The following is a 16,030-nucleotide window of genomic DNA, read 5'->3' as shown; positions in this document are numbered from 1 at the left end:
AAACAATAAATGTGCTACTCTTTAGTAGTAATACACACTTTCTTTAGGAGCAATACAAAATTTAAGGTATTAACATGCCGATTCTTTCGAGAAACAACAAACAATCAGGTTGCAAAAACGTGTAACATTCTGCAAATTGCAGCTGTTTGATAAAATATGTGTGGATTTAGGCCATAATTATTGGCAAACGAGGACCCTATTATCCTCCAATTATATACAGTACAAGTGACGATTTCTCTTTAAAAGATAAGAGGATGCGAAATGAAAATCAAACAAAATGGCGAAGAGTTGCACGTGGTTATTTTGCGATGATACTTACTTGCTATAACCAAAGAAGGGTACCATTTCCCTTGGAATTTTGTGAAGGTCTGTTGTCCCGGTAAAACATCATCTCTGAGTGCTGATTTCGAAACAACAGACCAGGTCGTTTCCTCGATCCAATAGACCAAGAATTTTGTTGTCGCCATCTTTTATTTACGTCTGCAGTACGAACGTTTTGAACTAACCCGCTTAGTACACTGGGCTAGAGGGCGCATTTGGCCATGTGATACGCTCAGCAAGTAGAAATCGTTATGACGTCACACGGCAAAATCGATCATTGAAAGATTCAACAACAACATTCAAAGATTTCTAGCCTGTTGTCGTTAATAATAAAACTTGAAATAGACAGGAGAAAGGTAAGAATTTTGATTTATAGCAGATATTTTACATTTGGGGAAATATAATTTATATATTCTCATTTATGTGACAAACTGTACGGGCAGTCCGTTCATCAGTTGCCATGATGTGGCTATTTTTATATTGCTCGTCGGTATTCCAAGTACACTTATTTGGACTAGTATTTACATGAATACCAAACCTAATCTCATATTGGTGACTGAATCAAGGTTCGAAACTAAGTTCAAATACCTGCTAAATGAGAGATGATTTCGAGAATAGCAAGAACATTTTCAGATCCGAAAAGTTGCGTATCCGAAAGTACGTACACTTAATGTTGTTTGTATATTGATTTTCATCAGTTTCAGACATATTAAGGCACACCAGATGTTATCATTAGTTTGAATAAGTTGTATTTTGCTTGCAGAAGTACATATATGTTTGAATTGCTGATTATTTTACTTTCCTTGAACGAAATCGTGCTCAAGCATTCATCCCGTCATTTTAGTACCCAATCTTCTCTGATCTAGTTGAGATATATTGTAAAAATGGTCATAATGTTTCAGATTGTAAATTCACAAACTATTTATAAATCTTAGGATTTGTAATTTGTAAATTAAGAGATAATGAAATTGAAAAAAATAAATAAAAATTAGAATTGAAAGATATTAATTGATAATTTGCTACTATCATTCTATGGAACTCTTTGCCAGCCAATATTGCACAGGCACCTACCCTTGACCAGTTTTGGCAGGGGATAACTTAGCTGTGCCATAATTTCAGAGCGAGTTGACATCTGTTTAGACTGTAAATCTCATCTTTTAAATAACACTATAACTCTTACGAATACATTATTTATTATACCCCTATTACTGAAAATGGGGTCTATATAGGAGTCACTTTGTCTGTCGGTTGGTCTGCAGCGATTTTCCTTGTCCAATTGGGAAAAGTACCCAAATACCTTTAATTGGGAATTTAAGGACAGCAATTGGGAATTTTTTTTTTTTTTCGTGATTGGGAAAGTGCCGTTTACCGGTACTTTATAAAGAAGGAGGAAAATCGCTGGTCTGTCCCCAAAATTTCATCCGATCTTCACCAAACTTGGTCAGAAGTTGTATCTAGATGATGTCTAGGTCGAGTTTAAATATGGGTCATGCCAGGTCAAAAACTAGGTCACGGGGTCACTTAGTGTGTTTTAAACCGAAAGTTTGTCCGGACCATAACTATGTCATTTTAAAATGACTTGGTACATTTGTTCACCATCATTGGACGGTGTGTCATGCGAAAGAAGTACGTCAATATCTCCAAGGTCAAGGTCACACTTTGAGTTCAAAGGTGCGTTTTAAACCGAAAGTTTGTCCGGACCATAACTATGTCATTTATCGTTAGATTTTAAAATGACTTTGTACATTTGTTCACCATCATTGGACGGTGTGTCATGGGAAACAAATACGTCGATATCTCCTAGGTCAAGGTCACACTTGGAGTTCAAAAGTCAAAAATGGCCATAAATGAGCTTGTCTGGACAATAACTATGTCATTCATTGTGAGATTTTAAAATGACTCTGTACATTAATTTTGTTCACAGTCATTGCAGGGACGGCGTGTCATGCGAAAGAATTCAAGAGTTCAAAGGTCAAAATGGCCATAAATGATAATGGCATAATAATTCTTAAAAATCACCATAAATAAGCTTCTCTTGTTTTGTGAAGACAGCATGTAAAATATTCTGTGTCAATGCAGCATGTGGGGGTATAAGTCACGTCTGTGACAAAGCTCTAGTTACTTTATTCTTCTGTACATTTCTACAAAAAATCTCGCACTGATGCGCATGTACATGAAATGCTTATCAAGGCGACTTATAGTTTTGACATTTACACATATTTAAAAAAATATATCAGATAACCTTTGTGTAATGTGCATGCTCAAGGTTAGGGTAAGAACATGCTCAAACAAAAAAAATAGCATGCACCTTTCAGGGAGAATTCTGCATACTCTGAAAACATCATACAAGAGAATGTGTAAAATACTGTTGAACAGTGATCCAATTATGTTTTAAAGCATCCTGTTCATCTTGAGCTTTAGACAAACATTCTTTATTTGCTCGTTGATTTCAATGTCTTTATACAACTTGCATTTCTCTCCGAACTACAATAAAACCTTAAAAAGTGTCTGTCTACATGCAAACATTTTGTAATCATATGTGTTGCATGATTGAAATGTGGCCTTGTAATGGATTTTTTTTTATCCTTTTACAGGTCTGGACTCTATACAGAAGTCAGTACATGTAGCAGATGTACAATGGATTCCAGTAAAAAGTTTGAATGTTCATTATGCTTAAGAAAGTTCATACAGAAACGCCATCTGAAAAATCATCTAGATCAATCCCATGGTAAAGGTGAGCTAAAAAAGCTTTAAGTACAGTAGATGTTCGTTAATCCGGATTAAAATTGATAGGTTAGGGTATTTTCCCGATCATCAAATCAAACTTACATTTTGTAGACTTAAGCCCAGATTTACCATCGGTGACACCATCATCACAAAACCAGAAATGACGATTTCTAAACATCAATTGGAAATTTTTATCTTCAGATTGGGAAAAAAAGATACTTTCTTCTATTGGAATAGTTTAGTGTGGGTGCTGTTTTACTGAAAGCTCTTGTTGGTATACACATTCTACTTGTCAAGGGCTTTCACATGGTATCATGATAAATGACATTGCATATGACATTCCGATCTTCATTTTGATAACTTGATCCATTTAACCTGCATACTTTATATTTATTGTATATGCAGCGCAACAAAATATCTACCAGTATGAAGAAGTCAACATCAATAGAAGAAAAGTGTTCAGTTGCTCCATTTGCAGCAGACGGTTTAGGCAGAAACGAAGTATTGTACAGCATCAGGTTCGTCACCACAGTAAGTATTTGCTTTTTATTCACCCAAGCACAGTGCTTGTGATCACCTGGTGTTTGTCATCCGTTGTCAATCAATCAATCACTTCATTTTAAGCTCTACTGGCCATTTTAAGGCACATTGTTACTATCAATAGAAGCTCAGATAAGTTGGAAAACCAGCCATAAGGCGCAAGTATCAGAAAAGATATGGCCCTTGATTTAGTTATCCCCACACTTTTTGAAAAAAAGGTGGGGATATTGTGGTGATCTCCGCCGTCCGTCCGTCTGTCCGTCCGTCCGTCCTGGCCAATATCTCCTCCTACACTATTAGCACTAGAACCTTGAAACTTACACACATGGTAGCTATGAGCATATGTGCGACCCTGCACTATTTGGAATTTTGATCTGACCCCTGTGTCAAAAGTTATAGGGGTTGGGGTGGGGCCGCGTCAGAAATTATCACTCATTTTTTTAGGTTATTTTACATTTACTTCTTTATTTCTACACCGATTCACTTCAAATTGATACTGGACCTCTCTTATGACAATACGGTCTTTCTCAACCATGCATGGCCCCATTCCCAACCCTGGGGCGCCCCGCCATCATAGGCCACACCCACCAAAAATTTCCATTTACTATAATTTTTTCATTTCTACACGGATTCACTTCAAATTGATACTGAACTTCTCTTATAACATTAGGGTCAATCTCAACTATGCATGGCCCCAATCCAAACCCTGGGGCGCCCCGCCCACATAGGCCACACTCACCAAAAATTTCCATTTACTATAATTTTTTCATTTCTACACGGATTCACTTCAAATTGATACTGAACTTCTCTTATGACATTAGGGTCAATCTCAACTATGCATGGCCCCATAACCAAACCTGGGGCGCCCCGCCCACATAGACCATACCCACCCAAAATTGCCTTTTCTATAATTTCTTCATTTCTACACCGATTCACTTCAAATTGATACTGAACTTCTCTTATGACAATACGGTCAATCTCAACTATGCATGGCCTCATTACCAACCCTGGGGCACCCTGCCCACATAGGTCACACCCACCCTAAATTGCCTTTACTATAACTTCTTCATTTCTACACCAATTCACTTCTAATTGATACTGAACTTCTCTATGACAATACGGTCAATCTCGACTATGCATGGCCCCATTACCAACCCTGGGGCACACCTAGGTCAAACATTCGGTGTGGGGATACGCGTCGGCCTCTGCCGCGCCATTTCTAGTTAAAAATTAAAGTTAAATTTGTCTCATGATGAGCATAGGGCTTTCTTTTTTTATATGATCCTTACCAAGCTTTACTACATTGTACTACAATATCAATGAAGGCTCAGAAGAGTTAAAAAAAACAACAGCACAAGCATATACAGAAATATTGCCTTTGACATTGCATTTGACTTGTTAAGAGCAAAGAGCCTCCTTTTTCAATGAAACTTTATTAAATTGTACGGCACTGTAAATATCAAAAGAAGACTCGGATGAGTTTGAAGACCAGTCAGATTTTAAAATTGTGTTGGTTATTTACTTGTGTTCAAGTGCCATGAGGGTGATTCAGGCCATTATGGGCCTCTTTTTAAATATCAAAAGCTTTTGTTTTTAAGTTTTAACTTTATGATGATCTGCTGTAAAACAAAATACATATCAATGAGATACCCTAAAGGTTACCCAACTCAACAAATATAAAAATGTTGCAGGCTGGATTTGATTGAGCCTGTTAATGAACTTATTGTGTTAATTTTACTAAAATACTTATATCGTCTACAGTTTCATGTTGCACTTAATCAAGACTGTCCTCTGTAGCCCTCGAACTAATACTTACACAGTAAGTTTTGGTAATTAATGATATGTCTAAATCATGGTCAAAATGGCATCAAACTCCAAGTAATTAATCAATCCATTTAGTTAAGACTATTAACAGGGGTGTCAATTTTCCGGATTATTCCGGAAATCCGGATTTGAGCCGTCCAAGGTTGATTTTGAGGTGAATGTTAATCCGATGAGTTTGTTCAAGGCGGGTGGGGGTAGGGACAAAATTCTTTAAGTGCGGGATCATTTCAGAACGAATATTGTTATAGCATCGTCGGCATTCCGGACATTTGTGCTTGGTACCGATTTTATTTATTGATTTCTGATTGGTAAGCGGCTGGCACTGACATGAGCAGTAACTGGCTACATGTAAGTAAAGCACTGCAATATCATATTTTAAAACAATATGTTAATCAAATTATATATTGACTGCGTATTTGCGGGGTTACTGGTTACTGATTTTCATTTTCTGCAGTCAAAGGATATGCATATTTTATTTCATTTGCAAATGATGTATCGCGACATGTTTTCGGACAGTCGTTTTCGGATACGCTGGTTTGTCAATTTTAATTTAATTTCGAAGTTTTTAATATCATTTGTTTAGAATGACAAATACTCCTGCGGTGTTACGGATGGTTTGGTTTATAATATGTTGCATTGTACTTACCAGAAATTGCACCTAGAAAGACTATTAAAAAAAGAACAATAAGCTAGGGCTTGGGGGTTCGGGCCCTCTCTTCCCTTTATCCTACGGCTTAATTTAATTTTCCGGATTTCAAATTTGGGACAATTGGCACCCCTGTATTAAATTTCACTTTAATCTTTGAAAATGATACATTCTATCTGTAAACCAAATTTATTATCCTTTTCAGACATGGCTACATCTAGAGATATTGAAATACAGACAGAATTTGCTGCAAAAGCTCAAGTCAACTTAGAAACTGAAGATTTGCCAAGTTCATATTTGAATATGTCAACTGTTGAGACAAATATGAATTTAAACAATAAGAATAATCCAAGTATGTCAAATGAAGCTGCGAACAGTTTAGACATGTTGTCAGAACATGACTATATTGACCATGATTCAGATGCTTCTTTATCAAACTGTTCTTTGGAACATGATGTCTCACAATATGACAGTGACTGTAATTCATCAAAATTAAAATCTTCTTCAGATTATGATATCTCTAGCTGTGACAGTTATTCAGATTCATTTCAATCAAACTCTTCATCCGATCATAATGTATTAGAATGTGACAGTGATTCAAATTCTTATAATGTGGACAGCAAGTCAAACTTGACAACGGGTAGTGTGCCTCTGGTTGAAAATGAAAGGCACGCTCTCAAGATTCTTTCTTGTTTTCAAAAGCACAATTTGTCGGTTAGTGCCTCTAAAGATATTTTAGCAACAATGAGAAGCTTGTTCCCATCTTCAGAAGAAGTGAAAGTTTTAGATTTAGAATATATTTATAGTGTAGTTAATGCTGATAATACTTATTTTTTGAAAGAAGTGCACTATTGTGAAAAATGCAACTCTGATTTTCCTGAAGATCCCAATGAATTTAAATGTAATGGGGATAACTGTGATGGTCTTCGGTACGAGGGATCACTTTCAATTCAAAACAACCGGGGAAGACAGCCACGAAAGTCTTTCATACTGGCAGATATTCAAGCTCAGTTAAAAAGTCTTCTGAAAACTCCTGGAATATTGCAGGAAATAAGACAGTGTAAAAGCCAAATAAATGACAGGAAGGATGATACTGTTCTTACTGATATAACAGATAGGTCAGAGTACAGGAAACTTCTAAGACCTGGTGGTTTTCTTGCAAGTATTGGATTAAATTATAATTTAACTGCTATATTAAATACTGATGGAATTAATCTGTACTCATCATCAAAAGTTGAATTATGGCCAATTTTTATAGCAATTAATGAACTTAGTCCAAAACATAGGTTTGCTAGGGAAAATGTGTTACTTCTAGGAATTTGGCAGGGAAAAGGAAAGCCACCATTTCAAATTTGTATGGAACATGTGGGCGCAGAATTGGAGAACATGTACACAAAAGGTTTGGAACTTATTGTTGAAAATGGAGTAATTGTTGTAAAACTGGCCATTATTTGTGGAGTTTTTGATTTACCTGCCAAGGCAAGCTTGCTAAACATGACATACTTTAATGGAGCAGAAAGTTGTATTGCATGTGAAGAACCAGGAGTTGTTGTCAAACAAGGGAAAGGAAACACAAGGTTTTTTCCCTACAAAGAGGAAACAGAAAAGGCAAAAATCAGAAATCATCAGGAAGTTGCAGAGCAAGTGTCAAAAAAAGAGGGTTTTAAAGGTGTTTCTGGAATGCTTGCCATACAGTCCTATGATCTTGTTACAGGGACTGTTCCTGACTACATGCATGGCATTCTTCTGGGTATAACAAGTACATTATTAAAGAAGTGGTTTTCATCAAGTGAAAGTGGCAAGGACTATTTCATTGGAAAGCATATAAAATTGGTATCCAAACGTTTGCAGAATATTAAACCTCCACAAAGTATTGAAAGATTGCCTCGGGATTTAGAAAAACACTTCTTAAGCTTAAAAGCCACAGAATTACAAGCATGGCTTTTATTCTATGCTATCCCTTCGTTATCTGGATTCTTGCCTGACAGATTTTTAGAGCATTTTGAATGCTTGTCTAAAGCTGTTTACATACTTTTAGGAGATAGTATATCTACAGCTCAATTAAAGAAAGCTGCTACATTACTCAACACATTTCATGAAGATTTTGCAAAGTTGTATCCTGCTGGATCCTGTGGTCTAAATGTGCATAATGCTTGTTCTCATTTAGTTTGGTATGTTTCATTATGGGGTCCTCTGTGGGCTTGGAGTACCTTTCCTTTTGAGGACACAAATTCTACAATTCTGCAAGCTGCTCATGGCACTGGTAATGTAATGAAGCAAATAATGAAATACAAACATACAGAGTCAAGTTTGAGACAAAAGGGTATTGAATCAACATCATCTTCTCTTTGGAAGGTAAGTGAAAAGGCAGATAACTGTGACATATGTGGAAAAATCAAGAGTTTGGCTGAACATGAATTGAATGAAGATATTGTTCGAGCTCTATCGAATTGCATTCCTGAATCTGTGAGTGAAATGAAAATCACCGACCGTATTCGTGTTCATGGAAAACAGTTTTCATCCAGGAGATATGGAAGGATGCAGAGAAGAATTTGCTACATTGTGCTTTACGATAGTAGTTCAACATCCGTTGGTAGCCTGGAATACTTTATTTATTGCAAAATCAACAATTTAGTGTATGCTGTTATAAAGAAATATAACTCTGAAAACATGAATAGTCATCTTACAAAAGTCAGAGCTACTAACCTTGTGGAAATTGTACCTGCAGAACACTTGATAGATACATTAGTTTATATAAATATTAGTGTAAATTCCCCACCTGAAGAAGAATATGTTGCTCTGATGCCTAGTGCACATGGTCATGCCATTTTGAAATGAACAGTCTTGCATCAAGTTTTCAGTTTTGAAAGAAATGAAATAAACATTTTAGCAAAGGAGAAATAACTTTGATGTTTGATTTCTCCTTTTTGACTATGTTTTCAAAATGTATCTGTCCAGAGCTATAACTGACCTTATTTTGTATTTAATATGGTTAACATTTAATGCGCATTTTATAACATAAAGATTGTAGAAGGTGAACTTGTGACTTAAGTTGTTAAAGCCCTAGAATCTCAACCCTTTCTCGGACATTATTTTTAAATTATTGTGAAAAAAGAAGAAATTGCTTGTAAGGAGCGATTTCTCGTTTTGTCACAAGGTTTCCTACCAGTCACTGTAAATTTTACTAATATTTGTCCCTGGTTTGAACATTTTTCTTCATAAGATTTCAATTTTTGTCTAATCAAGACCTACCTATATAGTAAGCAACCCTGGTCAATTGTTTAAGTCTGAAATATTTTATCATAGATAACAAAATCATATTCTTCTCATTCAGACCTTTTCATAACTGATCAAAATCTTAAAGAAGCTTTTCTGGTTTCGAAAGTTATTAAGATTTTAATATCCTGTATTTTAATGATTTTCCTAATACATATATATTAATATATATAGATTTAAATCATGATTCCCAGAACCGATGCAAGGAAATTGTTTGTTGTTTTCTACATAACTTCTGATTTAGAAAAGATATTTGTATACAATTTGACAGTTTTATAGCATATATTTTCTGTACAATCCATTTTTGTTATTCATTAAAACATCAAGCATTCAGAAAATTATAAAATTCAGTCATAAATAAGCGAAGTTATATCATATATTTTGTTTTTTTACTTTCATTAAAAATAAAAAGTCATAATCATTTTCAAAAAGTGATGTACATGTTGAAAATGTATGTAAATGTTATATTTTTGACATTTTATGATAACCGACTTAAGTAATTACATCTTTTTCGAAAATCTACTTACATCAGCTACATTTTACAATAAAAACCAACTGACATTTTCATAATTAACTGTATAGTTGTCTGTACGAGGAAAAGTAATAAATTGATAGTTCATGAACTAAATTTATTCAGAGTTATTAGTTAGAAAATGTCTGATCAAAAGGCAAGTTCAAGAACTTGAAGATTTTAATTAATGAACTGTTCAAGAATTTTTTGTGAGACATTGAATAGTTCATGAACTGAAATTGATTGACATAAACGTTCATGAACTTGTACCTGGGTTCATGAACAGTATAAGAATCCCAAACAAAGTTCATGAACTTAAAATACATCAAAATACAGTTTCAAGAATTTTTTACAAGATTCATCAAATGTTCATGAACTCTGCACAAATTCATGAAAAGTTCATGAACTGGAATTCATTGACATAACAGTTCATGAACTTGTATCTGGGTTCATGAACACTTATATAATCCCAAACAACGTTCATGAACTTAAAATACATCAAAATAAAGTTTCAAGAACTTTACAAGATTCATCAAATGTTCATGAACTCTGCATAAATTCATGAAAAGTTCATGAACAGTTCATGAACTTCATGAACTGCTTCGCAGGGGTAGTCTGCCTGGAAAAACACACAAAAAATAATTCTGACACGTTTATGCCCTGAATGGTCTAACATCCTTCTTGGTTACATGATTGCGCATGCATATTCTCTCCAAATGTGCATAATATCACGGCGATGTACTCAAAATTAATAGCTTCCTAATTAACTATATCGCTATATTATAATATGTACATGAATGTGTTTGTAAATTCCAGGTTCTCCACTCACAGAGAATGCGGGAGAAGCCATTAAGACCCTGGATTATCGCCACTAAAGACGGGAACATTGTTTCTTGCCACTACAACTGCATGGCTGGACTGGGCGAGGCATGTACACATGTGGCGTCACTTCTATTCGCCATTGAAGCTACAGTTAAAGTACGTGACGCGAAAACTGTGACCGAGTCTAAGGCTTACTGGCTTTTGCCATCAGATTGCAAGTCTGTGTCATATCAGGAGGTGAGGGACATTGACTTTGTGTCAGAAAAAACAGCAAAGAAGCAGTTAGATCAAAAACTAGAATCTTTGTGTGCCTCAACAACTGCTATATCAGAGACCCCACTCAAAAAGTCAAGAAATGTGCCTGAAGCGACAGCAGAAGACTTTATGGCTTTTGCCGAACAATTGAGCAAATTAAACTCTAAACCAGCCATATCACTTATTCCCCCCTTTGCCCAGAAGAATGTGCCAAAGTCAGACACTGATGATTTCCCTACAGTTTTGACTGAACTTAGAAACGAAAAAGTAATTGGAGCGTGTTATACGGATGTTTTACATGCTTGTACCAACATTGAAATTAAGTGTTCTACCCAACAAGCCGAAAATGTGGAAGAACAGACCAAAAAACAGGCGAATTCAGTAATGTGGCAACGTTTTAGGGCAGGGCGGGTTACAGCGTCAAACGCAAAAGCTGTTGTAAAGGCCAATAAATCGGACATTTCGCAAAGTCTGGTGAAATCGATATGCTACCCTGACTCAAATGGCTTTACCTCTTTGGCGACAAAATGGGGGCGGGACAATGAAAAAACGGCACGAGATGTGTTTATGAATGAAATAGGACCAGTTCACGATAACAGCATGATAACGGACAGTGGTCTTGTGATTAGTCAAACACACCCATTTATTGGGGCATCGCCAGACGGCGTATTCACGTGTGATTGTTGTGGGTCTGCTTGCATTGAAATCAAATGCCCATACAGTCTACGCAGTGAGGAACTCAATAGTGAGACATGTGATTTCTTAAAAGAGACAGACGGACAACTTCATTTAGACAAAAATCATCAGTACTATTACCAGATCCAGACGCAGATGGGTGTGACTCGCATGGAAAGGTGCTTTTTTGTTGTGTGGACGGAGAGAAACTGTCACATAGAAGCAGTGATGTTTGACGAGGGTTTGTGGCAGACTATTTGTGAAGAAGCGGAAAAATTCTTTAAATCGGCAATACTGCCAGAATTAGTAGGGAAGTTCTACACGACAGTACCAGGATCTGTCTTCTTAAAGTCAGTTGATGTTAACAAGAAAGTGGTGAATGACAGTCTAAATTGTTACCCCACCAATGTGAGTGATGAAACTTTTACCGGCTTTGTAGTCAGGTGGAACATGGTGAGATGATAGCGTGTCATAACACTGAATGTATAATTGAATGGTTTCACTACAGGTGTGTTAAAATAGAAAAACCACCAAAGGGCAAATGGTACTGCCCTGACTGTCGCAGATTACCGGCATTCAAAAGGAAGCGCATTGTTTAATAAGTTGTAACCTACTGTAGGAGGAGTATGGCATTTAAACTTTAAGTGATTTTGTAAGAAATGTTCATGTGTAAATATTTGTAAATGCTGTTTTGTATATATTTTGTATATATAATATTACTGTTCAGTTGTCAATTAAAAAAAATCAATAACTATGAGGGAAATTAAAACACTTTCAATAAGTCGGGTTTAACTTGATGTACTTTATTAAAACCATAACTGTTTTGCTCATTACCTGTATATCATTGTATATTTTGTAAATGTTTTGTGTATATTGAAAGCTTCCAAGATTAATAAAAATGTACATATATTGTATATATCACTGATGATCTAATGAGACCCGTTCTGAGAAAACTGGGCTTTATGCATGTACTTAAAGTGTCGTCTCAGATCAGACTGTTCTGTCTGCACAGGCTTATTCGCGAAGGCACTTTTCTAATTTCTGACAGTTGCCGTTAAAATGAAGTCTCTTCTTACCAAACATCCAATTTAGGAAGACAGTGTCATTCCTTATTCGCCAGTGCAGATTGCACAGGCTAATCTGGGGCGACACTATGCACATGCACTATACCTAATAAGTTTTCTCAGAACATGACTCAAATAATTAGATAGTACAATCAAACATTAGAGCAATATTTTAAAACATGTTTGAATCTTCATATCGGATATTGTACAATGTACAGTACAAGTTTCCTGAATTAATTGCAATAATGTTTACTTACAATGTACATGATTTGGGTTGAATATTTGCCACACATTTATATGTACAGTATTTATTTATGAAAAATTGATACTGTTAAACCTCTAAATATTAAAATCTTTGTTGCTCTTCTAATGGTTTTTATTTTGATAGTTCTCAATACAAGTATTATATATGCATTCAATAAATATTTATGTTCCTTTCATAGTGTAATATTGATTACTCTTACTCTTCAAAATGAGAACCAGTCCATATAAACAATCAATGAGAAGCATTTCACTCAAAACAAACAACTGAGTCATTCATGTTAACTAGAGAACAACAGACATGAGCTATTTTGTCGATCACTGTTACTACACCCGCTTGTCCGGAGTTAAGAAAACTGATAGGAATTGTTCCGTTCAAAAATGTGTATTTTTGTCTGACAGTCCCAATAACACGTTCCACATGTATACGTATATTGTTTCCAAATCAACCGGAGAAAGCTGGTCTCTCCCCTTTGTGAAAGCAGGGATATTCACTTGGGCACACATTATTCCTACACTGTCTCGTATATCCAACCCTCTGTCGGCTAATATAAGATCACCAGGTAATAACTAATCAAGAAAGCCGCTGTGCTCTGTAATATATTTATTGCTAACTCTTCCGCCCCAAGCTTTAGATATGAAAGAAACGGTTCCTTGTGGTGTGATACCTATAAGAAATTTGATGGTGTTATGATGTTTATATGAGGACCAGGTTTCTGCACGCGCTTTCAGATTAGATGGTCGCTCTATGTTTACTTCAAAACAATCTATGATAACAGCACATTTACGTCCAAAGTTTTTTCGAAACTGCATTGGAATTGTCAACTGTAATGACTCGCGGTCTGGCAAATGAAAGAATGGTTTCATCCGTAAATACATCACATCAATAACACTTGAAAAAATCCTAGAGACAGAAGCCTTCGAAATGTCAAAATCATACGACAAGAAAAGCACTGATAAATTCAGTCTTAACCACATGAGTGTGAGAACTAGACATCTAAATTTGTCCAAAACATCCATGTTTTGCAAGAATGGCTCAAGGTAATTAAACAGTTTCATAAGAAAAGCAAATGTGGCAAGTCCAGTCAGGTTCTTAACTTTCTCATCGTTGTCTTCAAAGTCTTTTGGTGAAAACCTGCGGTCATTTTTCTCACAGTTTTTCCTTAATGTTTCATTTTCCTGTCTAAGAGCATTAATTTCACTCTCCATGGCACGAAGGTAGTTTCCATCGATTACAGTCTGACATGACATGTCCTTATCCTCTTTGTCTGTCTGTTCAGACACCGAGACGTCAGGCTCTTTCGTAGTTTCAGCGAAAAGCTCCAGTTTGCGACGCTTCCTCTCTTTCATTCGGTTATACCGGCTTATACTAGGCGTAGTCCCTGTCTCAACCGACACATCTTCATGTTCTTGATTTCCTCCGAGACGTAATGTAGGACACCAATCTGGGTTGTTACGGTCATACAGCCCTGCTTTTTTCCCTGAAAAGATCAATAGTTGTGTAATAATTATAATCTGTAAGCACATATATGCATTCCTTTTCATGAAACATTTGTATAATAAAGTTTTCTAAAACATGTCATCACTAATTTCATAGCTTTATGTTTGGCAAATGTGGGTGGGGTATGGCACAAAAACATGTAATTTATGTAGCTTTGTTATTTTATTAACATGTATATTTCCTAACAAACAAAAAATTCGCACTTACCGCTTAAAAAATGGACTGAACACACCCTGACATTATCCAGATTTTTATTTTCGAAGTTCTGGTTAATTTGGCTAACCATTCACGACGCCGGTCCTCGCTCAGTTTCTCACATTCAGAGCCTTGATTTTTTATCACTGCTGGAAGTCTATAGAAATTCACGTCCTTTTCACGGTCCTTTCTATTCGAACAACCAATAATTGCACATTTCAAAACCATTTTGTCGATATGTATCACATTAAATCATAAAGTTAAATCACCTTTTGTGTCTGTTCATTCAGCGTATCGCATTATCGGATTATCAGCTAGCCTCCGAAATGGCGGACATCCGGTGAATTACGTAATCGGAAATCCCCATATTGTCTTGTTTATTTTGTTGACTGTTTATGAAACACAGGTCATGTTTGGCATCTTATTATTTTATTGCAAATTAAGAAAATGGATATGATGGTATCATATGAAAATATCAAAATCTTGCATAACTTATTTACACAAATAAATAGATTATTTCCAAAATAATGTTTCCAATACCACAATTATTTAAATATGCAGATTTAACAAGTAAATACTGCTTTAAACAAATATAAACAATCATATAAGATTGTTTAAAAATTAAAAAAAAATAATATTTTAAAGGGGCCTTTTCACAGATTTTGGCATATTTTAAAGTTTGTCATTAAATGCTTTATATTGATAAATGTAAACATTGGATCTGAAAAGCTCCAGTAAAAAATCAAGAATAAAATTTAAAAAAGGAAAAAAAAGTAGCCGGTACCAGGGCTCGAACCAGTGACCCCCGGAGTCCTGGAGTTAGTCTGAAGTAAAAACGCATTAGCCCTCTCGGCTATTCCGCCGGGTATACACAGAATGAGTATTTTATACCTTATATAAGCAATCTTCGTAGTTTCGTAAATTTAAACGACAACAACAGAACTCTCCAAATTATTCAATCGTTTCGCGTTGCAACGCTTTATAATTTTTAGGTTTTCAAATCGTCAAAAGATACATATAATGGCTATATTGGACTATGGTAAATGTTCAGTAATACTGTTTCCTCACAAATATCATAACTAAAACGAAAACTTGCGAATCTGAAACAACTTTTTTCAATTTTGTCAATTTACCAAACCGTGAAAAGATCCCTTTAAGACATAAAACAATCATAAGATATTGTTTATAATAAAAACAAATATAAAGAAAAAAATCAAAGTGAAACACAAACTCTTTCATTTTCAGGTATAAAACTAAGTTTGATCATTTTTATAGTTTTTGGCAGTGATATTTGTTGTCCATCTGTGAACCTGTGATGTTCTGAAAGAGCTATTTTCATCCAATATTCACTAAAAAATTATGGGGAGCACACACATGTATAAAAGGGACAATGGCAAACAAGCTGTAAAAAA

At 35.4% G+C, this 16,030-nt stretch overlaps 1 protein-coding gene and 1 long non-coding RNA gene across 2 annotated transcripts; one reads left to right on the top strand and one right to left on the bottom strand.

The window, feature by feature from the left end:
* Positions 1-466: 466 nt before the first annotated feature.
* Positions 467-3,584, top strand: LOC127861079 (uncharacterized). The gene is made up of 3 exons (XR_008040060.1): positions 467-677; positions 2,916-3,055; positions 3,454-3,584. It is a non-coding gene; the product is annotated as an uncharacterized LOC127861079 (long non-coding RNA).
* Positions 3,585-12,853: 9,269 nt separating this feature from the next.
* On the bottom strand, positions 12,854-14,928 carry LOC127861077 (uncharacterized). The gene is made up of 2 exons (XM_052399448.1): positions 14,631-14,928; positions 12,854-14,403 (listed from the first exon to the last, which is right to left on the bottom strand). Exons 1-2 carry the CDS (start codon positions 14,707-14,709, stop codon positions 13,493-13,495), a joined length of 990 nt encoding a protein of 329 aa, XP_052255408.1. The 5' UTR covers positions 14,710-14,928; the 3' UTR covers positions 12,854-13,492.
* Positions 14,929-16,030: the final 1,102 nt, after the last annotated feature.

The sequence above is a fragment of the Dreissena polymorpha genome, chromosome 15 (genome assembly GCF_020536995.1).
Source record: "Dreissena polymorpha isolate Duluth1 chromosome 15, UMN_Dpol_1.0, whole genome shotgun sequence".
Taxonomy (NCBI): domain Eukaryota; kingdom Metazoa; phylum Mollusca; class Bivalvia; order Myida; family Dreissenidae; genus Dreissena; species Dreissena polymorpha.
The sequence above is the reverse complement of the archived record's forward strand: the minus strand, read 5'-3'. Positions and strand labels throughout refer to the sequence as shown.